The 25,980-nt window shown below is 50.6% G+C and overlaps 1 protein-coding gene across 1 annotated transcript; it reads left to right on the plus strand.

Moving 5' to 3' along the window:
• The first annotated feature begins 15,244 nt into the window (after positions 1–15,244).
• On the plus strand, positions 15,245–25,522 carry ZC3H12A (zinc finger CCCH-type containing 12A). Its single transcript, XM_084300868.1, has 6 exons — positions 15,245–15,378; positions 15,508–16,101; positions 20,624–20,763; positions 21,553–21,787; positions 22,326–22,432; positions 22,522–25,522. Exons 2-6 carry the CDS (start codon positions 15,551–15,553, stop codon positions 23,520–23,522), a joined length of 2,034 nt encoding a protein of 677 aa, XP_084156994.1. The 5' UTR covers positions 15,245–15,378; positions 15,508–15,550; the 3' UTR covers positions 23,523–25,522.
• Positions 25,523–25,980: the final 458 nt, after the last annotated feature.

Below are 25,980 nucleotides of genomic sequence, written 5' to 3' on the forward strand. Positions count from 1 at the left end.
ACGAAGGACACAGAGATGCTGTGCTGCTTTGAAATGTTTCCCTGTCTTCTGGCGAAGAAAATCATCGCCACGCCTCTCCTCCTCTCGTCTGGCTCCACAACTGCAGCACTGCCCAGAAATACAGGAATTGGGAGGAATTGTTCCCAAAATGTGAGCTCCGTACCTGCAAGGTGCTGAGCATCACATGGGCTTCTCCGGCAACGTCCAGGCTGCGGGGCCAGGCGCTCTTCCCTTCCCCGCAGAGATGAGTTCTGTTACTCTGCAGGCAGACATTCAGTTTAGTTTCCCAGTGCTCCTCCTTCAGGTGCCAACATGACGGCTTCCCGAGCGGCTGTGTCTGCTCCTGAGCTGCCTGCACGCCGCTGGAATATTGCTGGGGGTGCCACCAGAGCCTTTCATTAGGCACTGATGGGTTAAACATCTCACAGCCCAGTTGATTTTGCTCTCCCTGCTCTCCCTGTAAATAACAGGAGAGGGGACTGAGCCTCCCCTGCTCCATCTCGGGTCGTGCAATAATATTCAGCTGCTGGATACAGGAAAACAGGAAAAAAAAAAAATAAAGGCCATTACCTGGTACAGAACTTTATATATTTGTTTTCCCCATGGGCTCTTTTTGGTGCTCAGCCCAGGTTTTCACCCTGTACAGCATTTAAATAGCAGGAAAATGTCTTTGGAAGCAGCTGCAGTGTTGGAGGTGCTGTAGCTGGGAGCACGCTGGATGGGCTCATCCTGCCCCGGGTTTTGCACCACTCTGCTCTGCCCAGGACCACAAGGCCAACAAGGCTGGTGCCATTTAGGTGGCACTGAACGAGCCCGAGCAGCTGCTGGGAGTCATGGAGAGAGCAGCGCCCCGAGCAGCTGCAGCACGGGGAGCAGGAGGTGCCCGGGGGCAGGAGCTGGGTCTCAGACATCCCTGCACGCACTGGGCTTTGCAGGTGGAAGATGTCAGAGGGTGAAGGCTGGCTGCCTGTAGTCACACGAGGACTTTTTCTGCTCTGTTAGCCTGCAGCTGCTGCAGGGCAGGCGGCTCTGACCCTCTCCGCGCCGCACTCCAGGGCAGACAATCGTGGCTGATTGCCATTCATGCCCGACGCTGTGCGGCAGCGATTACTCCTGATAGCCAGAAAATGAGACCGGAGCCTGGCCTCGCCCTCCCTGCGGCTGCTGGAGCCGATTTCCCTGCAGGGTCTCTGGTCGGGGTGCTCCTGACCCAGCCCCACACCGCTGCCAGGCCAGGAGCTGCTGCTGGGTGCTCCCAGGGTGATCCCACAGAGCTGCGGCTTGCCTTCATCCCTGCAGGTCCCCCAGGAACACCTCAGCATCCCGCAGGTCTCAGCAGCAAGAGTCAAAGCCCCCAGCTTTTTGTATTTAAGTGGCTTAAGAGTGGAGGCAGCTCTGGGTGCTGGCGCTGGAGGTGGCTGCGTGGCGTGGGGCTGGCAGGCATGGCAAGGAGGAGGGAAAGCTGTGAGTGGGTTGGAAAGGTAATTAAAACTTTGGACAAGTTTCTTATTACAGGTGGGAACTAATATTGATAATGCTATTTCTGGGCTATTCTCAGGTGAAAGGCATTGCTTCAGAAAAGCAACTGGATGGAATATTAAAAAAAAAAAAAAAAGAAAAAGAAAAAAAATCCATTCTCATCATCCCCCTTCACATCCCATCTCCTTTCCCAGGGCACCTCCTCTCCTCCCTTCACCTATCAACGAGCAGTTTGGGTCTAATTACGTCGGACAAGCATTAAAGTCAGGAGCTGAGAGCCCGGCAAGATGGATGGGTGGGTGCGCTGCTCCGCACCTTGGCTTTGTGTCCCACCGCAGGAGGCGTGCAGCAGTCTGGGCTGATTTACTTTAGATTTGAGCTGGGAGTAAATTGCAAGGCATGAATCATCTTGACGCAGACGCTCCGGAGATGGATTACCTGGTTTGGCAGCTCGCTCTTCTCTTTCCACAGCCTTCCTTGCTTGATGCCTTTCAGTGCAGAGTTTCATCTCCAAGGCACGGGAGAGGGCTCCTGCTCCACGGTCCTGACCCCGGCACACCTTGGAGCCCCGGGTGCTGCTGGCTGTGAGTGTGAATCCCCACCAAACCCAGGCCTGCGGCCGGCCTGGCCACGCTCCCCCCTTCACCCAGCACTGCCAAACCGACCAGAAGTAGCTTAAGGCCAAAATAATGATATATTAGCTCCAACTCCCCTGTAAAGCGGCTACAGAGCACTCCTGGCCTCTCCCTGCCCAGGCTGCTGTTGGCTCACCAAATGGCTCCTCGGCTCTTCCTTTTCCGAGCTCTTCCTTCCAGGAATTGCCTCTTTCAAGGCACGGGGCTGTGAGCTGCTACGTGCAAGGAGTGAGCTTCTTCCCGGGGCTGAGCTGCTGCTGCCCCTCGTTAACAAGCGACTTTTGCCTCTGCCACCATTTGCCCTGTGGCCCCCGGGGCTGGAAGCACAGTGAATGATGCTGCCCCAAGTTTTATTAACCACGAGCAGGGATGCTCTCCCACTGCCAGCTCTGCTGCTCCGGCTCAGGGAGGGCTGCCCGAGACGCGTGCGTGACTTTTTCCATTTGTAAAATGCTGCAGAGCAGGAATCGCAGCCCCCGCTCTGCCCTCAGCGAGGCTAAATCGCTGCTTGAACCTGTCCAGAAACCTCCCCACCTTAACGCATTCGGCACTTCACCCCGCAAATTATGTGCAAAACAGGCAAATAAACCTCGGCCCCATTTTCCGGTGATTGCAGCAATCAGAGGCCAAGTCTGGCTTGCGCCCAGGGACCGTAAATCTGGAGCTCTGCAGGCGCAGCCCCCAGGCTGATAACGAGTGATTAGCCTTAATTCCACCTCTCCCCCTGTTGTAAGATGGTTCGTCTGCTCCCCCCCACGGTGATCCTACTAATCCCAGCCCTGTTGCAGGGCATTGCAGGTGCCTGGGCTCGTGGCCTTTCTCCCTGCACAAGCTGCCAGCAGTGTCAGCCTGGGGCGGGCACATTTCAGGAGCCTGCCCCTCCTGGCACTGACTTCAGACCTTCCCATCGCTTCCCTGAAGCTATTTCCAGACATTTTAGGGGGTAGCATTGGTGATAGGAGGACAGTTGGGCTGGATGATCTTGTAGGTCCTTTCCAACCTTGTGTTTCTACAATCCTGTGATTATCTTTGCATTCCCCAGTGTTTCCACCACGCCTGTGGGGCCCTGAAGCCCATCTGAGGTACACAAGGTAGGATGCAGGTTTGTCTGCTTTTATTTCTTGGAGAGGTGGTGGCTTTCCGAGAGCAGCCGGGCTTCCTTTCCCCCTGCCTCTCTTTTTCCTGCTCCCTTTGAACAAACCCATCCTTTTGCAGAGTCCCGTTGTTTAATTCTGCCGAGCGCCGAGTCTCAACCTCCCGTTAATTGGTTTTGCCCATCTTTGTGCATTCCGTTAAATGAGAAAACGCCACACATGAAATTTTAATTCTGAAAGCCGCCTTGTTTGTTTTATATTGAAATTACCCACGCCGCTCCGGCCGGCAGAAACAGACGCTTTCTCATTTCATTAAAAACTCTTTGTGATGATAAAAAAAAGCAGCAGAAAGGAGATAAAAAAGTGGTGTTCCCTTAAAGGCACATGAAAGGGAGGGAGATAAATCCTGCGTATTGTAGGGGATCAAACCCAACGCAGGGCTGCAGCGGGGCGATACTGGGGAGGAGGCTGGGCTGGTGGCAGCTTCTCTCCCAGGGCTCGGTGCCTGCTCTGGATCCAGCCCAGGACCTGGTGCTCTGCTGAGGGATTGCTGCGTGGCACTTGAGAGGCCAAATGCTTCTCCAGAGCTGCGCCTAGCCCTGCTGTCCCCTCCTGAAGGAGGACCTCGGGGAGCCCCATGAAGGGCTGGCACCGTGAGACCATCACCGTGGCTTCGGGTCAGGCCAGGAGCGTGGGTGTTGCGTGGGCAGGAGGGAAACCAGCACCCAGACGAAGGGCAGCAGGGCCCTTTGCTGCCTGCACCTTCCTCTTCCAGCTCCTGCACGAAACCCGGAGCCCAGCCCTGGTCTGTGAGCACCCCCAGGTGTTTTAAGCGGGTTCAGGAAAGGAGCTGCAGAAGGACCCGAGCAGCCCCAGCCTGGCCACTCGCTAACATCTGCTGGTCAGGACAAAATTCCCTGACAGGAGCTTTCTGCAGTCACCTGCTTTGCTCTTTCTGACAAAAAAATACCAGACAAAATGGGGCTTGGTGCAGTCAAGGTTCCTGTGCTGTTTTTTTAGTGCTCTCATATTTATTCCGCCAAACAGGACCTGGAAATCAGTGCAAATGAAGAACAAACTTCCAGCTTCGCACTTGATTGCTTCACTTCTTTTTTTTTTTTTTCCCTCAATCCCTGAACATCAAAGTCTTTTTCTCTTCTTGATTTTCAGTATTCTCGAGCAGCTGCTGAATTGCTATTCAGCTTTACCGAATTTCTTCCACCCACTGCCGTTTTAAAGGTCATTTAATTATTATTACAAAGAATTACAGAAAGATAGAGAATTGTCTAAATGCCTTAAGCTGCAGTGGTTATTAGCAGGGATTTTTTTATTGTCACGTTAAATGGACTGATAGTTTGCAGCCTTGTGCTATGCAGAGCCCGGGGGGGGTCTCAGCACCGATGCTGTGCCACCCACTGCCCATTTGTCATGGCAGTGCTGGGACTGGCCTGCGGTGGGGATGCTCAGCGTGGTGGGATGCTCATCATGGTGTGAAGCAGGAGGGGATGTCTCCTGCAAACACAGCCACACAGAGGTGTTCCTTTGGGGACTTCAGACCCGGTACCCCACACCTGGACACGTGGCCTTCACAAGAGATAAGCCACTTCGGTGAATCTGAGGTCATTGCTTCTGATTTAGGCTGTACAAGGTGATGCTAGGTGCTGCTGGAAAAATAAAAGGTCTTTTATTTTTCCTGAAATTGCGTTTTTGCCAATAGGAGAGCTAGTGATGTGTAAAAAGGTATCTTCCTTAAACACTAGGAAAGGTCAGCAACAAACTTAAACTGCTCAGGGAGGCAGAAGCAGTGAAAAATAAAATAAAATAAACATGAAATGAAATGAAATGAAATGAAATAATAAAATAAAATAAAAATGAAATGAAATAATAAAATAAAATAAAATAAAATAAAATAAAATAAAATAAAATAAAATAAAATAAAATAAAATAAAATAAAATAAAATAAAATAATTTAAAAATAAAAATATAATCAGGGCTTAACATAGCAGGTGTGGATGGGGATGGCAGCCCACGGGTGGGTGTCAGCCCCACGGGTGGGTGCCAGCCCCTGGGGGTGACTGGGTGCCTGGCCCCCGTCTCCCCCGTGAGGGCATTTTCCAGCAGGGGCTGACTCTCACTGCTCTGTCTGAACCCCGGGACTTGCCGGGGGATTGCACCACCCCGCTCAATCCTCTAGGTGGGAGGCTGCGAACACGAATCCAGCCCAGGGAGCCCTCGGGCTCTGCCGGGAGCCCCGCCGGGCGCTGAGCATCCCCCACGGCCTGGAGAAGCTGAAGCTGGGGCTGAATGCTATGTTTTTTGCTCCCCTTCTACAGCACCGGCTGTCTGCACCCCTGGGTCTCTCTGGGCTTTGGTTTCCGAAAGGAGAGGATGAGGTTTGATGTCGTCTCGTTGAGGCTCTTTCTTCATCCTGGCACCGCTGCTCCCTGCTCACATGCTGCCCGACCTCCAGCTCCCCAAAGTGCCTCTGAGTCCTTCTGGGCATCTCCATGGGGCCTCCTGCAGGCGTGTGCTCGCTGTGGGAGCAGCCCGAGGTGTGCAGTGACAGCAGCACCCTGCGTGGAGGCTGCTGGGGCGCGATATTGGGCAGCCAGAGCCTTCCCCAAGCAAGAAGCTAGAGCAGAGCATCAGGTCTCGATGTTCCTTCATGTTCCTTGATGCTGCACGCGCAGGTTTTTTCCTCCATTTCAACAGCACACCAGCGTGCAGCGTCGCTGCTAAAGCAGACCCGACTGTAAACCCAAAGTCTTCTGTTTTCGTGAAAATATGTTTTCTACCAAAATGAGTTATCTCTGGTAAGCAGCCAGCTTTTCAGCCTTCACAGAGACGCTGTGCACGGATCAGGAAGGAGGAAGGGAAGGAGGTGCTGCTCGGTCCAGTCTGCAAATAGGCAGGGTGGTAAATGCACACCAGATTTGTCTGTTGTCCTGACAATCAGAAGCTGTTGATATTTACTGTACAGAGAATTCAGGGCTAGAAATTGAAGGGAATCTTTCTATTTCTGCTCATCAGATTCGGACAGACGGGCCCAGAAATGCAGCAGGCCATTTATCAGATGAGCATGAGGCTGTCAATAAGCCCCTCTCTGTATTGTCTCAGCCAATTTTCCTTCCACAAAGCTGGAACAAACAAGAAGGAAGTTTGGACGGCAGCTTAAAACCTTGCTCGCTCCTCTAGGCAGAAGACTGAGGAAAATCTAATTTTTATAAAAGCAGTGATTTGTCTCAAAGAGCAAAACTGGAAGTGCAATCACTTCTCTGCCCTCTTCACTTGCTGTCAGACGTGAATCAGGCGTGTGGGCTGGGAGGACGTTGTAGAAGGTTTGCGAGTTCGTGCGCTGAAATATCCTGACAAACAGACCTCAGATCCCACAGGCTGCCCATGAATATTGTGTCTCTTGGCTCTCCTGGCCCATTCGCTGTTTTGCAATGAGTGCATCACTTCTGTTTTATGCTGTTGTGCAAAAGTGGAAAGACGGGCTGAGGCCTGGCTGGGCTCTCCCGCTGCTGTCTGTCGGTCAGACCGAGGAGCAGAGCAGGATTGGTGCTGGGTGGTGCAGGACCCGGGGGCTGCAGCAGCGTGCTGGGAGCAGGGCTGTGCCAGGGGGCAGCTCCTGGCAGAAATTCCCTGCGGCACAGAGCAGGCAGAGCCCAGGGCTGCTCCACGGTGCTCCTGGTGCAGGGAAATCCCCAGCCAAAGGCAGTGAAAGCACAGCCTTGCCCCACAGAGGCAGACACAAGCTGAACACCAGCACAAGTGCAGGGCCAGGCCAGCCCTGTTGGCACTTCTGCATTGTGCCCGTTGCACAAGGGCTACGAGGTGCATGAAGCACGGAGCCTTCTCTCCAAAACCAGCCAGCTCCATCCCCGGCCACCCTCATGGCCATCCGCCAAACGTTGCGAACGAGCTTTGGCACAGCCAGGCGGGCTGATTTAATACCCCCTTCTCTGCTTTTTTAGCCCGCGCAGGTAGGAAAGCACCCCCTGGACCCTGCCGGCTGGATCCCCGGGCTGCCAGGCTGACACACACTGAGTCAGATCAGATCGGCGAGCGGAGCGGCTCCTGCCGCCACTGACATCATGGGAGCCGAGGGGAGAGCCGTGCTGGCTGTTTGTCTTTCTGCCCCGGCTGACACACATCCGTCTCGTGGGAGGGCTTTGGGGTAGCCGGCGTGTCCCGCATTGCGCAGGCACCCACCGGCACAGCCCCGATGGCGAAGGCCAGCCCCGTGTCCGGAGTGAGCCGCCAGCCCCGAGCTCTTTGCCAGGGGGAAATGAGAGCTCTGAGAGCTTCCTGAGCTGTGCCACGTGCTGCAGCACCGTGCCGGGCAGAGCGGGGTCTCCCCTTACACGCAGCTCTACCGGGAACCTGCGGGCTGTGGGGTGAGGCACAGCCTGTGTCCCAAAGCCTGTGCCAAACAGGTCCCAAAGGAATTAACTCTCTGGGTTTTAGAAGGGAAGGAGATGGAGGTTCGCTTCCCTGGCACTCTGGGTGCACAGAGCCATGTTCATGGATGGGGTGATTCCCAAAAGGACACCCCAAAAGGGTGAGCATCACAGGGAGCCCCCTCGCTGCTCCCCCAAACTGGGTGCTGTCGGGTGAGAGCACCTCTCCCTGACTTGGGAAAGCTCCTGCTCTCAGTGCCGGACACACAGCAGCAAACCACGGCGCAGACAGCACAGGCACATGGTGTCCATTTGCTCAGGAAGCGTTTGCCACTTCTGATACGTCTCCATTCGTCCCTGAGCCATGCCCACAGCTGACTAACAGCTCCCAGCCGTGACACTGCTGCCTCAGCTCCTCGCTGCAACCTGACTCACCCGGAGCCCTCGTGCAGAGGCAGGGCGCGATGCCACCGCGTGCCCGCACACTGGGAGGCACGTGGTGGACACGCAGACACAAGGCTGAGGGCAGGACAGGTCTGCTGCAGGGTCCTGTGCTCTGGTTTTGATCAAGGGCTCTCTGCAAGGAGGTGCGGGAGGGCTCCCTGCACTGCCACCCCTCCTGTGCCGGCGTGCTGCGCTCAGTCCCTCACAAAAAAATGTGTTTCCCATATGGCTGAGACTCCTCAGGAGGCATTTGCCCTGCTATAGGTATAAATCTTCTGCTCCTCACATGCTCTGGGTGGGCTAAAATATTCAGCGACCGTCTGTTTAAACATCTCACATTGCTTCCATGAAATGTTTGTTCGACATACATTATTCTTTTAGCTCCGAAGTAGTCCATACTCCTGGGCACATCAGAGTACACCAAATCCATGGCTACAGATGCTGCTCCCAAACAAACCTCAGGCAGGGATGTTTCCAGAGAAGGGGACGTTTCTGGAGAAGGGTGCAGCTGATATTTTCCAACAGAGGGGCAGCGACTGGGAAGGGCTCAGCGAAACGGTAAGTAGCTGCTGTCACAGACACTTGCGTAACCACTCGGTTTTCCCCACCATTATTTATTAGTCGAGTCTGTTGCTTCTCTCCCCTTCTGACTCCACTGTGGTAAACCCGAGGTTACCCAGTAAGTCCAGAGCACTGCTTGAGGAGAGGCTGCTGCCTGAGTGCAAGAGCTCCGGGTATTTCTGTTAGATATATTTTCTGGGACAAGTTGATTGCTGGAAGGAATCACCCAGATAATCAGTCACTGAGGCATCCTGGGCAGGATTTGGCATGGGGATGTGGCTGATTCACTCTCCCAGGCCCAGCTGATGTGGCTGAATCACTCTCCCAGGCCTTTTTGTGCTGCCAGAACAGCCAGCAACAGGGTTTTTGGGGAGCTATCCTGCCCCTGGCGGTGCTGTGCCAGTGCCTGGCTGCTGCCTGTCTCCACCTCCCATGGAAGGCTTTGGGGGACACACTCAGAGCTGCTCAGCCCTCGTGGTCCTTGGTGGGACAGAGCAGGAGGATTCATTTCACAGCTCCCTTGGAGGGCACCTGTCTCAGCATCCTGGCTGCCCAGCCAAAACCCCACACCAGCAGCGGGTGGGACGGACAGGGTGATGGTAAGGCTTCTGCTGCCTCCATCTCCTCAACCTTCAGCAATAACATAGGTTTACAGAGTGAAAAAGACCTCAAAAGGATGGCTCAGTTGCTTGATGGAAGCTCAAGAGAAATAAATGGCCAGGGTGTGCCTGCTCCATCTGTCACTGAGGAAACAAGCCCATCCTCCTCCAACTTAACACCATCATTCACCAAGACCAAAGGTGGAGATCAGGGCTGCCTACTCAGAGCAGTACCTAAGGCCGTGTGTACTCAGGCACACAGGAGTCCTGGTGACAGCCTAATAAATTTCTCCAGTGTGGTCCCTCCGGAGTGGTTTGCTGTGTGTGCTCTCTCCCGGAGCAAGTGTTCATCCCCGTAACAGGTCTGCTCTGCGAGGAGCCCTCGGGCTACGCAGGGTGTAAGTTACCACACAGAGCGTTTACGGAGAGCTCCTTCTAAGCCAGGAAATAAGTTCAAGAGAGAATATTTCAGAGAAAAACGAGTCTATTTTTTCTGCAGCTGCAAAGGAATCCCACACTCGTGGATGAAGGAAGCAGCGCTGGGAAGACAGCAATACCACAAGCACCGTGGGCACACGGGCTCAAAACACAAGTTGGCGAGTTCTGCAAATCCGTGTTTAGCTTCTCCTTTCAGTGCCTCACTTTCCTTTTTGCTCAGCAGGCTCGAGGTACCTTTGCCCTTTCGAATCCCTGGGCTGGGAGGCCAGGACTCCTGGCTCGGCTCACATGCACCGGTGTGGAGCTGGGCAGCGGGGAGGGAGCGAGCCTCTGCTGGTGCTGCTGCGGGCTCGATTCCAAGCCAGAGCCATGCGTCAGCTGATGGAGTCACGCTCTGGCAACCAGCTCCCATGCTGCCATCAGAGACGTCTTTATCGAAGCAAGCGAGAGGAGCAGATGGTCTCTCAGTCAGCACCGCCGTAATTGTGAGTGCTCGTGGCTATAAAAGCAAGCTGCTATAAAGAGATGTTGCTAAGCTTTCCTTCCAACATTATTGCTCAGCTTTCCTCACGAGGCACGGTGACCCTCCTCCAAAGAAAGGGCGTAAATCAGCACTTGCTTCCCCCTTTAATTCCTGGGTGTGCTGAGGACTACGTAATAAATTACACTGCTCACTTTAAAAGAAAATCCAGATGCAGCCCTGCCAGCTTCTGAATCCCTACATCGCAGGTCACGGAAGGACTCAGTTAAACTGCCTGGTGCTGCTCTCATCACACAGGAGCACGTGTTGATAAACGGGGAGACCAGCCAGCAGGTCACCTGTTTATTTGGGCTTCAGCTACGGTAAACCAGGACCTTTCTGCTCCTGGATCAATGCACTGGCACGAGGAGTCAATGGAGTTTTAGCCCATCAGCACTGACCAGACCTCCTTAGTGAACACCTCCACCTTCAAAGCCAGACCTTGTAGTGCCCGTAGCTCCGCAGCCAAAGGCACAAACAGTTCACAAGCTCACACAGCACAGCATTTGCTCTTGCTGTGCTGTCTGCCCTATTTCCTGCTCCACAGGCAAAAGGGATTTAGGACTGCGAAGCTGTGGGGAATGCACAGCTCCCAAGACAGCCAGGCTCTGCCCCTACCCCTCCCAGAGCAGCTGTTGGCTGAGCTCAGGCTCGGAGCAGATACGGATGTGCCTTCCCCTAATTGCTCGGGGCTTGTCTACACAGGATTTTTAAGAAAGTTAACGTGAAGTAACTAATCCAAAGTGGATTAAAGAGCATTAAAATTCTGCATAAAACTCTCATTCAGAATTAAAGTGGCCTTAATTCAGTTTAATTTACTCCCAAATGCTACTAAATAAGGCCATCTAAATTGTCCTTAATTAACATAAGTGTTCCCGTGTAGGCATTTATAAATGAGGTTTAATTAGCCCATTTAAAAAAAGCTAGATCTGAGTGAGCTGTCTTGAGTTTCTGCAGGTAGGCAAGCCAGGTCTGCGGCCACTTTGCTGACAAGGCTCCTGATTGAGGCTAGTTAGCAGTAGTTTTGTAGAGCTGGCATCTCTTCACCAGGAACTGGCACGAGACCAGCTTCCTCCCCACCAGCAGATGATAAAACCCTCGCATTCCACCTATTTTGACTGCATTAAGTGTACGAGTGGGAGATGAAAGGCTTTGCAAGGGGATGAGCTCTTCCTTTAAAATGCAGGACAAGGGAGTGGTAATCCCTAGAAAAATCCCTAGAAAAGTGTGATGTCAGGACTTCCTGGGACTTGTTCGCGAGCACGAAACGAGCCAGGAGAAAAGCGCTGCTTTGCATTGAGTCAGCAAGGAACTGAAAGGAGATGGAGGACCGGCAGGGACAGAGCCCATCCCTGGGACAAGGGCTCCTGCTATTTCTGGCTACCCGGCCACCACGGCTGCCTCCAGCTGCTTTTGCCTCTTTTTGGCTTAGCAGAAGCACCGATTCCGAAAAGATAACCCTTCCGCAGCAGGAAACAACGCCGCTGGCTACCCGCGATGGCCAGATCTGGCGTGTCGTGTGGTCTTGCATCTGGCTTGGCCTGCCCGCTGCCCTCCCCCCCTGCTCTCTCACAAGTTCCTTGTCAGGAAAGGCCCCGTGCATGCGTGCTCGGGAGGGGATTTCCGCGCCGCCTTCCTGCGAACGCGCATCTCCAGCAACGGGCCCGAGCCACCGGCACAGCTCGACTCAACCCGATTCAACCCGAAATCGCAGCCGGCGGTGCCGAAGGGCCTGCCCTCTCCCCGCACAGGCCTTCCCTCGACAGAAAGGGGGTGATGCAGACACGAGGCTGCTGGCTCAGCGCTCTGCCTCCTGCTCAGCACCGCTGTCCAAAGCCTCCAGCCCCCCTGGGTAAGCCTCCAGCCCCTCTGGGACCGGGCTGAGTATCCCAGCACTGTGTCCAGCCCCACCAGCCGAGCAGAAAGAAAGCTGAAGTGATGTCAGAGCGATGAGGACCTGACCTTTTGGGACAGGCTGGGGCACAGCTCAGCATCGTGGGTTGTGCAAGACCACTTCCCTAAAACACGGTGGTGTTGGTTGGCCTCTGGACAGGGAAGCAGGGCGTGCAAGACAGAATGCACTTCAGCAAAACGCTGTTGGAGGTACGCAGGTCCCTTTATGAAATCCACAGCATGGTTATTAGCGTGTCTCTGGCAGACTCGGTGCTTCAGGCTCCTCCGAATGTGCCTCCCTTCGCTTCTCTTGGACAAGTTCTCTGTTGTGCAACTCCTCCGGCATTCCCCAGCCTGGGACAAGTCGCTGCTCAAAAACTGATGTTTGTGGGCTGCTGCTATCATCGTTGGCTGCAAGGTATTGTTCACAAGGCAGTGACTTCACTGAGGTCCTGCTGGATGTTACACCCCGAAGTGAACAGAGAGGCTTGTCTGGAGAAAGCAAGACAAGCAAGTTTCTGGAAACGACACGCTGAAAGGCAGTAAAGCAGAACCTTACAGCATGAGGTCTGGGGGACGGGGAAGGAGAGACGTGACTGCCCCTGCTGTGGCATTGCTGAAGAAGCTGCAGGCTTGTTTGCACAAGGAGTTTAACTGTAGTTCCTGCTCCTCCATGTTGTGGAGCGGAGTGGGTCATTGTATTTCAACACCACTTTCAAAAGAGGCAGCTTTTGCTTTGGGACTGAGAAGCTGCACGAGCCTTTCTGACAAGAAGCTAGAGAGGAGGCAGCGTTGTAGGACAGCTGTTCCTGCTGCTTACTCCACTCAGAGGAGTCTTTGTGCTCTTTTGTGAAGAAACAAGCTCTCTTAAATTATACATGACAATGAAGGGCTTCTGTCCATCAGTGATTCCATCGGTGGCTTTGGTCTGCAAATCTTCGTGTCCTCAGAAGCTGCAGCTTCCCCAAGAGTCTTTGCAATGCCAACTGCAGTAAACTTTCTCTTCAAAGCAATTTGCAAATGTGAAAAAAAAATCAAAAGTAACCACCGAGAGTGCTGGGGTGTGGCCAGTGTATGAACCCTTTTGACTTTTAGGGTGGAGAAGCCAACATACCCTCTCCCTATCCTGGCTTCCCTTTCAATGAAAAAAGGCAGCATGCGGCTGCTGTCACTGCTTTGCATAAATCAAAAGATCCAGCTTTGTGGATCTTGCGTGGGGGTATTTCCTATAAAAAGCACATCTGTGGCCATACTTTTTGGTGCAATAGACTTTAGCCTGGAAGCAAAAGCACACAAACAAATGCTAAATTCATGCTGACTGGAGTAGATTCCAAGGGAAAGAAGAGTTGGGAAAGCACCTACTTAAGTACTGACTAAGGATATTATCTCTGATCTGAATCTAGCCTATGTGTGTGTGTTACTGTTGAGTACACAGTGCGGTTTCAGACATGGCCAGAGACAAGAAAAAATGATTGTTTCAGGGTAACCACAAGGAAGATGAATGCAAATGTATTCCTGTAACTGGGAGAGTTCCCTTGCTCTTAAGTTGGGCTCCGGCACATGGCCTCAGGGAAGCAAATTTGCAACTACCTTCATTAAATTGTTTAGGAATGATTAATCAGAAGTCGGAGTTGTACAATTTTTGCACGTTGTGAAATGGTGGTTCAATTCCTGCAGTTACGTAGGGCCCGTAAGAGTGGCTGTCACCACGAGTCAGGGGCTAGGTGCTGCCTGTTGCTAGGTGCTTCCTGCCCGCTCTTATCTCCTCCAAAAGCTGGGGTTGATAAATCTCCACTGGCTGAGTCACCGCTACCTGCATCACGCAGGGATCAAAGCAGCAGCTCAACGTGACAAACCCACGTCTGTCAGCCCTGCCAGCTGCAGGGTGCACACCCTGCGTGTGGCGTGTGTGGGCATCCTACGGATGGACACCACTGACCAAGGCCGGCCACCACGGCAGGAGCTGCTGCCACCAACCCTGACCGCCTCGGCAGCGTCTGTCCGTCGGGTGACGGCAGTGTCAATATGTGCTGTGCCCACGCACCAGCTGCTGGAAGCTCATAAAGAACACACAAATACATCGAGTACCCTCGCTGATATGCCTGAAGCACGTGGCTGCACATTCACGCATTCGTTTTGTACAAAGCTGGCCACCGCCCGGGCTTAGCTCAAACACCGGTTTTGCGTTTTCAGTAATACCCTGGGTGAGTTTGCACTTGAAAATGTACAACCTAGCGTTCCCTGCCCTCTGTCCCGTTTCTCTCCCTTTCCAGTTTCAGCCTGTGGGCTTCCTGTGCTTTCCTACAGACTGAAGTGCACCCAGGCTCGCAGTGACGTTTTCCTGACGGCCAGATCAAAGACTGCTCTTTGCCATGGTGAGGATCAGCCAGCTTGATCCTGCCTGATGCCCTGGGCAGGTCAGGAGACATACGCTCGCTCAGCAGGCACTGAGCACAGGTTTCGAGCTCTGGGACTCAATCACCACTTGATATCCACCTCTAAACCTGCAGCTGTACCTCACCTGCGCTGGTGGGAGGAAGGAGGAAAGAGCCAGGGCTGGGGTCCTTCTGCAGCACAGCTTTTAATGGTTTTCACCTCAGAAAAGCAGCGGCCAAGGACAAGCTGGAAAGCCATCTGAGAAACTAGCTGCTCTACCACATCGACCTCTTTGATGCATGGTTTTACCCCCGTGTGCTAAGCCGGGGTTTTGCTGGGTCTCCTGCTCCACTCGCAACCCCGAATCAGCCAGGTGAAAGTGCAGCAGATCGCGAAATCGAGAGTAAAGGCAAGCAGCAGACCAGGAAGCAGATGAATGAATTTCCCTAACGAGCGCACTTGTCGGGGCAAATCTGCCTTTATTGCAACACGATTTGCATAAAAACCAGGTGTTTGCAGGGAAAAAAAAAAAAAAAAAAAAAAAAAAAAGGAGCTGGCTCTACATCCAGCGGGGCTCATCCCGCGAGGAGGCTGGAAAGGGACCAAAGGGCCCAAAAAGGGGCCGGGGTGAGGCGGTGGGGACGGGGCCGGGCCCGGCCTCTCCACAGCGAGGATCGGCGAGGCCCCGGGGGAGGCCGCAAGCCCCGGGCCGGGCCCTGCCCCGCCGCCTCCCGGCCTCTCCCCGGGGCCGAGGCCGGGCGGGGCTCGGGGCGGACCGGGAAGCGGCCTCCGCTCCGCCTCGGCCCGTTCTGCCCTTCCGCCTTGGCGCAGCTCTCCCGGGGCCCCGGTATAAAGCAGGAGGCAGCGGCGGCGGCCGCCGCCCGGCTCCGCTCCGGCCTTATGGAGACGCTGCGGGGGCCCGAGGGGGGGAGGACGGTAAGGGGGGAGAAGAAGAAGGGGCCGGGGAGGGTTTTGGGGTGGAAGCACGGGATGTGTGTGGGGGGGGAGAGGCCGAGGTGAGGCCCTCCGGGATCCATTAACGCCGCCGTTGTTTTTGTCCCGCAGGTCCCGGGGCTGAGCGGAGGCCGGGAGGCAGCTGAGGGCGAGCATGAGCATGGCCAGCGCCTCGTCCCTGCTGGGCTGCCCCGGCTGGTGTGAGGCCTTCCCGGGGGGCAGGCAGCAGGGCTCGAAGCTGGACGAGACGATGAGCTCCAGAGAGCCGTGTGAGAGCGGCTACCTCAGCCTGGGCCTCCCGCTGCCCGCCCGGGCTGGGAGCCGTGAGGAAGGAGGCCAGCCGGCCATGCTGGGCGCTGAGCCTCCCGAGGCGGCGGGGAGCCCCACGCAGGAGCCCCCCGACAGCCTGGAGATGCAGCTGAAGGTGGACTTCTTCCGCAAGCTGGGTTACTCCTCCGAGGAGATCTACGTTGTCCTCCAGAAGCTGGGCCTCAATGCCGACACCAACACGGTCCTTGGGGAGCTGGTGAAGCATGGCCCGGCCGAGCGGGACCCTACGGAGGCCCCGCAGGAGACCAAGGAGGCTCCTCTGGTCCCTCGGGGAGGAGCTGCCAACAAGACCCCTGCGCCCGTGCCGCCTCTGGAGGAGAAGGAGAGCGATAACCTGAAGCCCATTGTCATTGATGGAAGCAATGTGGCCATGAGGTGTGTTTGGGGTTTTGGAGTGGGGATAGTAGTGGGTACAAATCGATGCTGCTTGTCCTCAATGCAGTCCTAAAGGGACCCTGTAAGGTGGTGATTTTCTGTGACCCTCTAGATGTGAGGTGTGCCAAGATCTATGAGCTTATATGAGCTTAGAGTCCAAAAAAACTCAGGGTTTTTCACAAAAACTACAACTGGATGTTTTGGTGGTGGCTGGTAATATTTTCCGAGGTACCTCACTAGCGTGTGTAGCTCTCTCTGGAGGATGAATGTCATGTTTGCAGATGGAGTCTGTCCTGCTGGCCTCTGCCAGCACTTAACAGTGGTCAAAGGGTGCCCGTTCTGACAACAGATGTTACCTCATGGGGAAACAGAAGCTTCCTTCTGCATTCTAGCTGCTGAGAATAACTGGAGATACGTTGTCCTCTTACCTAATGGCTTTATATAAGTTTCTCTAGCAGGAAGTTGCTCAATAAATAAGTACAGGTTAATTAGAGAAGGCTTTGTAATATGGAGCCGTCTCCTGCACTGAAGGCTAGTCTCCAAATTGGCAGACTCGTATTTTCATTGAATTTCAATACAGTAGAGAGAATTCAGGAGTCTGCAAAGGGACAGTCTAGCAAAAAATGTCTGGAATGGGCAATTCTGCTGCTTCTGACACTGACATCAGGGCAGTGCTGTGACTCATCTGCAGTGTCCCGGGCATTTTGGTGTTGGTAGAGAGGTTCTGTCAGACACCACAACCAAAGAAGGCCTATGGAGCCCCCTGGGTTGGAGCAGTAATTCCAGGACACAAGAACCCTAATATTTATGGAGCACCTAGAGTCCTTGTGCTGGTTATTTATTGTTTTGTCCATGTTGATATTCCTTTCACCTTGGCTTTTGGTTCTCCATCAGTGAGAGTTACCTGCCACCACCCCAGCTCCTGATGTTGAACTTTCCCTCAGTACACAGATAGTTTACTTTTTGTACCAGATTTAAGTTGTATTCTGCAGTTAAAGCAAGTTTCTTCACTGTTTTAGTTTTATAGGTCTTGTAATGTATGTTCGTGTGCACGTGCATGCTTATTAAAATGGGTGCACAGAGCTGTTGTGTACACCAGAGATGCTTGTAAGGTGAAAGTGCTGAATGGAGACTTGATTGCAGGTGTGGTTTTCCCTAAGCCTGTCAGCCATGGCTGACAGTTCTCAAAATAGAACTGCGAAAAGATAGGAGACGGTCGGTGTGAGCAGCTGACAGATCCTCTGAGTCCCCGTGTGTCCTGCTGACAGTAGATTGGGGCCAGGGAGTGAAACGTTTGACTTTGGAGCCTTCAGGAAAGTACTGACCTCAGCAGCTGCGTGGTCAGTTGAGAAAAATGGCCTGTTGAGAGATGTGGGCTGATAAGTACGATTCTTGTGGTGATGTTTACCTTGGTTAAGTAGTTTGGCTGCAACATCAGAAATGGTTTCATTTATTGAGCGAGGAGGCTCTTACCCATGAGAGTTACCCCATAAAGCGCAGGAGAGATTACAGCAAATGTGACTCAGGGCAGGCCGGGCGGTAATACCAGCGGCGATAGGACAGTTTGACATGAGAAACGTAGTCTGGCTTTTTTAAGCAATTTGCTAGAAGGGGAATTCCATTCTGAAACTTCCTGTATTGATGGTGTGTGATGTTCCCTGCTGATTCATTTGCAGTGTGTACAGCGGCCTCCCTGAACAGCTCTTGACAAACATATGCAAATCATAGTGGAAATTAGCTTTTACTTCCTTCTAAGGGAATTTTTTCTTGGCTGCTGCCAAATCAGATCAGCCCAATTAGCTACCTTCTGTAGGCTCTGGAGCAGTAGCAGGGACTCAAGAAATAAGAAATAAGCAGAGATTTTTTTTTTCTATAAGACTAAGTTAACTGTTCGATTATAATAAAAACAATCTGATACTGGAACAGTTCTAGATAATCTGGCTTCTGATTGTTAATGTCAGCCTTTCTGTAACTTGGGATTCTTAAAGAGACACTGAACACTTTTCATTAGGTGTCAGTTCTGTTGTTAAATGTCTAGCTCTTCTCAAATAATTCTTTTGGTAAAACTCTTCAATTTTCTTAATCGCTTCAGAGAAGGGTGAAGACAGGAGAAGGAAAAGTACAGTTTTTCTAATGGCACAGCTGTACTAGCAGTAACAGCACTTAGAAATACCTCTGGGATGTAAGCTGCCAGTAATCTATAAGGAAGTTTGTCCCTGAAGAAGGCCTCTTGCTGGGTTTTGGAAGTAGAGCATGCAGTGTTGGTTGGGTTTGGCTTCTCAAGCCCTCTAGAAAACAAACTGCTGGCTTTGGTTGCTGTAGAGGTGGGTGGGGGAAAACACTAAACTTATTCACCTAGGAAGTGGCCTTTTGCATATGCAAAACAAATCTGGGTTCTATTTAAGAAGCCTTGTGCATTTGCTTAAATATAATACGGCACAATGTGATGACAGTTGGGAAATAATATATTAGATCCATAATTCCTTTGTCTCAGAAGCAAAGAAGCAACAGTGTGTGTTCCTAGGCTGGGAGACACTTGCATGTTTTATCCATTAATAGGGTAAGAGCCCTCTTATCCAAGTGCACAGTGCTGCTTGTTTAGTGTCTTTTGTTTTCATTCCCTTTGATACCTACTGGTCTGAAGTATTTTTCATGATGACATAAGAGGTTTGACATTTCAGAAAGTGAGGGAGTTTAAATGCAAATTTGTCAGCAGACTAGTACAGGTGAAACACCTCTGAAAGCTAGTGATGTTGATGTGTTCTTGAGAGCTGGGCATGAGTGGAGCTCAGTGTTAGTGCTGTGTTGTATGGGGTAGGAACTACTGCTGATGTCCCCTGTGGTCTTTTCCTCTCTGGCATTGTTTGAAGATGCTTCAGCCCTTTCACATAGCTGTGCTTCAGCTTTTCTTTTACACTTCCTTGGTTTCATTTGTGCTCTTTAGAGGTAAGTGTAGCCTGCTGGCTGTTAAATCTCCACATTTGGAGGCAGTATCTTCTCTGATTATAGGACACTTCCTCTTCTGTAAGCTTGCATATGCCGTGCTTGACTCTGCTACATGATGCTATTTTAGCTTTTCCCCTAGTACTTATGTTCATCTTTCCCTCTCTTTCCCCTTCTGCGCTTGAAACACTTCCCTTGAGGCTCTCTGTGTGCATCCAGACAATATCTGATTGTAGTGTGCTTGCTGCTTTGCTCTACATACTGCACTGGGCAGTCATGGAGGTGGTGGACATCTAACAGCATGTGCTTGTCTAGGATTTACAGCATTCTGCACTGATTCTGCCATGCCCCAGAGCTACGGGCCCTGTTTGTAATGCGTCTTTGACTACTGGAATCCTGTACAAACATCCAGAGGCATAACGAAGCATCTGTCCTGTTTAATACTATGCAAGAAATTTCACTTACAGAAGTGAAGGCTTATGAACAGTTGTCACCAATACCCCGAACTTGTTGTTACATCTTGTGTTGCACAGGAGCCCTGCTGCTGCTGGCTCCCCAGCTGCTCACACAGGTGGCCACTGAGATCAGGCAGTGTCACCTTCCACACAAGGCTGACATCTGCTCACTGGCAGGATAAATGGTGTTGGGATCTGAAACTTCATTCAAGGGTAGATAGAATTAGATTTGAGGAAGGAGTAGTGCCTAGATAGGGAAAATCTTACTGAACTATGAGACCAGTTATCTTCAGTACAACACATGTCAGCGTTGTCCCAAAATGCAGCCTCTCAGATCCCCAGAATGACAAATCAGGCTGTAACACAGAAATATTGAAAGGCTGCCAGAACCATTATCAACAGGAGAGCTGATAACACTGTAAATACTGGCACTCACAGAACAGGACTGGTAGTTTCCTCTTAGAAGTTCTGGAAACTTACTGATATGAACGAATAATGAAGCAGCAGTTTTTATATTGGTAGCTAGTTTCTGATGCTGTTGTCAAACTTTGTTCCTTAGCTGCCAAGTGCTGTTAATGACATTTGGCACTGATTGCGTTAAGGGAAGCATTGCTGCTTCATGCAAATAGGGTGTTTATAGCTGACTCTTTGGGCCATAATATAAATATAAATATAAAGCATCTTGCCTCGGTGCTGATGTCCTTGAGGTGCAGAATAACGTAAGCAAAGCACCTTGTGAAGGTGCAGTTTACCATGGCAGAGGTTAGCCACTGGCAGTAGCTAGCAGAAAAGGACAAAGGAAGTTCAAGATCACACTGCTCAGGGCTAAAAATAAAGATCTAGGGTCTAGATTTAAAGCAAAAGGCTCTGCTTCAAAGAAGCAATTACTGCTGCTTTGTCTCTCCCACTGAGGATTTGGGTATTTATTCACATACTGAGGTGCTAAAAGCAACTGTGAAAGTGAAGATTTTGGTGCTGCTATTTGAGATGAGCAAGAAATACTGATTCTGCTATTCCAACACTCACTTAAGGTTGTCTGAATTGCTGGATCCATTTGTTTAGTGTTTCCTGACTAACCTCTACATAACTGAATATTGAAATCCTCATTTTTTTCTTTAATGCAGCCATGGGAATAAAGAAGTGTTCTCCTGCAGAGGTATCCTGCTGGCTGTGCAGTGGTTTTGGGACAGGGGCCACAAGGATATCACAGTCTTTGTGCCGTCTTGGAGGAAGGAGCAGCCACGACCAGATGTACTTATAACAGGTGTGGAAATATGAAAACCAAAAGCAGCTTTTCAGGCTTACTGCTCTGTTGCTTAATGAGCTAACAAAGTTCTGGCTAGTTAGTAATTAACTTATGAATGGAAGATCTGAGTAGCAGGAGATCCAATAAGCAGTGCTGACCAGCGAGATTTAAAGTCATTAAATTCTCCCCTAAGCAAGTTCTTGCTTGGATCAGTTGGAATAATTCAGAGAACAAAGAATGTAATACTACTCTGCTTAACTTCTTTCATAATTATTGAATTATTCTCCTTTCAGGGACACACCTTCATGCTATATATTTGACTAACGTGTTTGACACGACAGTGTAGACTGTACAGTCTACAGGCAAAAAGGAAAACCTTGACAGTGTGGTCATAATTTCTCCAAATTGAGGAAGTTTACTCTGAACTTCCAAACAGCAGAGATTTGAGTGGATGTACTCAAAAGGAACTTACGCATGTGGTGTGGCACTGTAAAAGATACTAGCCTGCCAATCTTAAATGCAAATCACTGCTTCACTGTATGCAATGGGTTATGTGGATGGGACTCGCTGTATTCCAGTGGCCTCTAGTTCCTGAGTGCTCTCAGGTGCCACATAGGCACTGGGGCTGGGAATCCACCTCTGACAAACCTAACAGCTGGTATGGAAACAGAGGTGAGAGTACAGGCTGGGTTGCAGAGATTAAACTAATTTTCATGTATTTTGTAATTTATTATGTTTTTTATCTGTGGGAGGGCCTTTGGGATGTGCACGTTTGTGTAAGTGTGTTCACAGTTGTGTTTGTTCTAGACCAGTACATTCTCCGTGACCTTGAAAAGAAGAAAATTCTGGTCTTCACTCCTTCGAGGCGGGTTGGAGGCAAGCGTATTGTCTGTTATGACGATCGGTTCATTGTGAAACTGGCACACGAGTCTGATGGCATTGTGGTTTCCAACGATACTTATCGGGACCTGCAGAATGAGCGTCCTGATTGGAAGAAATTCATCGAGGAGCGTCTGCTGATGTATTCCTTTGTTAATGACAAGTATGTTCCCAATCTTCCTTTGCTTTAAAAATGTGAGCATGCAACTTGTTTTTATGAAGCAATAGCAAGTGAGACATGAAAAGGGCAAAATGGGGTTGCAGGATGAAAACAACAGTCCCACAGAGATGTTTTTGTAGGAGGAGTGACAGGAAGAACTCCTACCCAGCTGTGGTGAGGTACAAAGGTGTGAAGAATTGGAGAAGTCTTCAGAGCTGTTTGTGGTTTGCAGCTAGGAGCTGTACTCTAGAGGACTTCCTGGGAAAGCTCTAGGGCTTGATTTCCTCACAGCACAATCATTAACAGGCCCAGCTACAAATACTGCTTCTGGTCAGCAGCAGAGCACAAAGCCTCTTCTGTGAAGAGAAGTGCTTCTTGCCAGTGGTTAGCAAGTGACTACTAGAGTCGTCTCTGCAGTGAAATGAGGGATTTTTAGGTTTCACACAGCTCTTAATATCCAGTGAAATAGGAGACTTCTACAAGAAAACAAATCTTGACCCTGGAAAGTGAACTGCTCCTGACTGAGATCTATTTTTCCTAGGTTTATGCCTCCAGATGATCCTCTAGGACGACATGGCCCCAGCCTGGATAACTTTCTGAGAAAGAAACCTGTGGTGCCAGAACACAAGAAGCAGCAGTGCCCTTATGGTAAGACCTGCCTTCTAAACATAAAGACCAGTGTCTCTACAAGTATAATTTGTGCAGCTGTCATTCCATGCTCTGCCTTTTCCTTGCAGGGAAGAAATGCACTTATGGAATTAAGTGCAAATTCTACCACCCTGAAAGGATCAATCAGCCCCAGCGCTCGTTAGCTGATGAACTCCGAGCCAATGCAAGGCTGTCTCCTACCAGAAGTACCAGTGCTGTCAAAGAGGAGAAAAAGGGCAAAAGAAGTTCCCAGGCAGAGAGTGATAAAAGCTCTTTGCAGAAGGTCTCTGCAGAGAGGAAAAGCCTGACCCATAAAACAAAGCCCAGCGATGTTCCGCTTCAGGTCAAAGGCTGTGTGTCAGGCACTGCTCCTCCTACCAGTGGGAGCCATAGGTCCTCTGAAAGGTACCAGCACCCTCACATGGACTCTCTGCCTTATATCTCTCAGGAGCATCTTGACTCGGGCATTGGGTCTCTGGAGAACCAAATGTCTGACATGTGGCCTTACAGATCTACCAGTCACTGTGATCACTCCCATGCTGAGCAGGTGGCAGTCTGCACCTGCGGTAGGCAGAGATCTGTCTACCCACACTCTTCCAGCTTAGAGCAGAATGGTCTGGTCCCTTACAAGCACGGTTCCCATAAGTCTTCTGCCTCTGGTGCTAGCTTCTTGCAGTATAACCCTGAGATACCTCACTCAGGGCCACCTCACTCTTTCTCAGGCTATGGAGTACCTGTACACCCACCTAATGCAGGGCAGTACAGCCTGCCCAATGAGTACAACGCCCCTCCCTCTCATTCTCGTGAGTACTGGTCTGAACCATACCAGATGCCTCCTCCTCAGGTGAGATCCACCACTGTGCAAGATCCTCGGTCTGTGCAGAGAGCCCCGGGGCCATCATATGGGGACTCGTGCCAGTGGGTGTCCGACCAGTTTGTAGAGGAGAGGGCCAACGTGCACGTCAAGCTGTGTGGCATATTTCACCCCCATTTAGTTGATGCTGTGATGAGCCGGTTCCCTCTGCTTTTGGATCCCCAAAGGCTAGCTGCAGAGATACTAACATACAAGTCTCAGAATCCAGGTATATGAGGCAGATGCCAAGGGCAGCTGGCATGCCAAGCTTGCAGGGCAGTGTTTGTACTCTGTAGCTGCCATAGATGCCTTTTGAGGGCTCCTCCTTGTTCCTTGGGAGTCCTAGGCTCCAGCTGGAGGCTGGATACCAGATGTGGTATGCTCCCAGTGATTTCTGGTGCAGTCATGACAGTGTGTCCCTTAAAGGTGTGGGAGCAGTCTGTGGTCCTGCCCTCCCCAGATGATGCTGAAGAGAATCTGGGTGCTGGGCAGGAGGAGAGGCTGCTGTTTCGGAGCAGGGTTTTTTCCCCTGAGGGTTACATGGTGAGTCAGGTACACCCTAAATTCCTGCAGTTCAGAACTGAGCATGGCCTTAACTCCTCCCAGCAGCTCAAGCTTTGAGATGGCTCAGTGTGATCAGGCATGCAGAGGGAGGACTTTGGGGAGCCTGTGAAAGATAAAGGGGTACTGATCTCTGCAGAGGAGTGAGGCTTTATGTGAAAACCAAAATGCATTGTCAAGGCTGTTCCTAGCCCTTTACTGAGCATCTTTACTAAATTGTACTATGCACATCTGTGGAAAATGCTGGGTTATAAATCTGGTATGAAGCTAGGTTATAAATCTAGTATGAAGCTAGGGTTAGCTGACTTTAATTTGGTTTTATTGGTGCAATTCTTTAATACTTTCCATATCCCTCCCACTTAAGCTTACCTTCCTGAGACAAGGTAATTCCATGGTCTGTACCACAAGTGCTCAGCAAGCTGCTCAGCTCCCAGAAATAAGAGGAGCCAGGAATATAATCCTTCCTTTCTCAGGATGAAACACCTGACACTGCTCCAAAGCTGCATGTGAGTTGTGTTTGGCATTTGCTGGAAAAGGCATTAGTCAAAACGTGGGGCTGACCACGCTGTTGATGCTGCTCTAAAACATTGGCCCTGCCTGGTATCCTGTCTTTGGCTTTCTCTGTGTAACACTGACAAAGAGGATTTATGATACTGTGCCTTTTGTCTTGAGACAGCAATAGTTTTGAGCATTCAGTAAAACAGCTGTAGTCACCTCTGGACTGCTGCCAATACTGTTCCTGAGGATTCCTTAATATTCTCTGTAAAGCTGTTGCTTCATCTTCCTTCTCACTGTTTTCCTGCCCCCTTAAGCTTTGTCCAACTATAACAACATCCAGAAATGTAGAATGAGACTTACTTGGTAAGACTGTTCCCCTTTCGTTCCCTGTTACTCTGTAAGGTGTTTTTTTTACTGTAGATACTGTAACAGATTTTAAATATGCAAAAACAATTGCTGTAGTAATTGGTTCTGGTCCTGGAATTTCATTGTGCTTAGAGTGCAAAGAGGTTTCTTGTGCTGCAGGCCAGAAGCAGTTGATTTGTTGATACACATTGTATCTGTGTTTCGTTTTGTTTTTTTAATATGTCCATCTTGTGGTTAAACCAAGGTCGTTGAGTGGCAAATTATGAAGGGGAGAGTGGAATACAGCTATTGCTGAAAACTCCTGAGGAATGGTTTTGTCTATTACTGTTCTTCCCTCTGTCTAAGGAGTGATCTACCCAAACTGGCACCATGTGCCATAAAAACCACAGGGACACAGAAACCTGTATACCTGGTTAATTATGATACATTACAAATTAGTAATGTTTCATGTTAGTAAGCAAAATGCTTCTTAATTTTAAGTAACCTGATACTTTGCATATTTGTAAATTACAGGAAAAATGGTTTTTAATGTTATTGTCAGCAACTTGCTGCTTGATGCTGGTTTTAATTAGTACTACTCTCGACTCAGCCATTGTGTTACTTGGCATAGTGTTTCTGTTTTTCTGGCAGAATGCTGATATATGCTTCTCTTGCAATCAGAAGACTAACAATTTATACTCGAACGCTGACATTTTACTGAACTTTCTGTATCCTTACGCAGTATATAGTGTATGTACTGAATGGAGGCAGCCGTGTGAAAGCCATGGCAAAGTAAGAACTTGTGTTATATAAATAAAAACTGCTGAGTTGAATTATTTGGACTCCAGTGGCTTTTTGGAAGACCAACACGTAGCTCACTTTCCAGGGAAGTCAGAAGATCTCCTGCCTCCCTGGGGATGCTCTGGCAGGCTCAGATCTCCACACACAGTTGAACAGCAGCAGCAGTCTGGCTGGATGTTGACAGGCTTAATTGATGCAGTATGATAGGTTAAAAAAATGGTTCCAAATTGCTCTAGTAGCTAATAGCATGTCCAATTAGTTGTTTACTATCTGGCATTGCTAAAGTCCACCCACGGCTCAGGGGACACACTGAAATTAAGGTGTGATGAGACAGCAACGCTGTGGTATGTGACTCTGACTTGGCAGTATGAGAAGTGCAGTGTTGGGTATCTTGGGTGATAACACATGGTACGCTCCTGATTACTACGGAGGGAAGTGTGGGCTGTGGATCAATGTTAGTTAATCTCAAATTTAGTGGTTCTAAAGTACA

The sequence above is a fragment of the Netta rufina genome, assembly GCF_964035555.1.
Source record: "Netta rufina genome assembly, chromosome: 23".
In the NCBI taxonomy this organism is placed as follows: domain Eukaryota; kingdom Metazoa; phylum Chordata; class Aves; order Anseriformes; family Anatidae; genus Netta; species Netta rufina.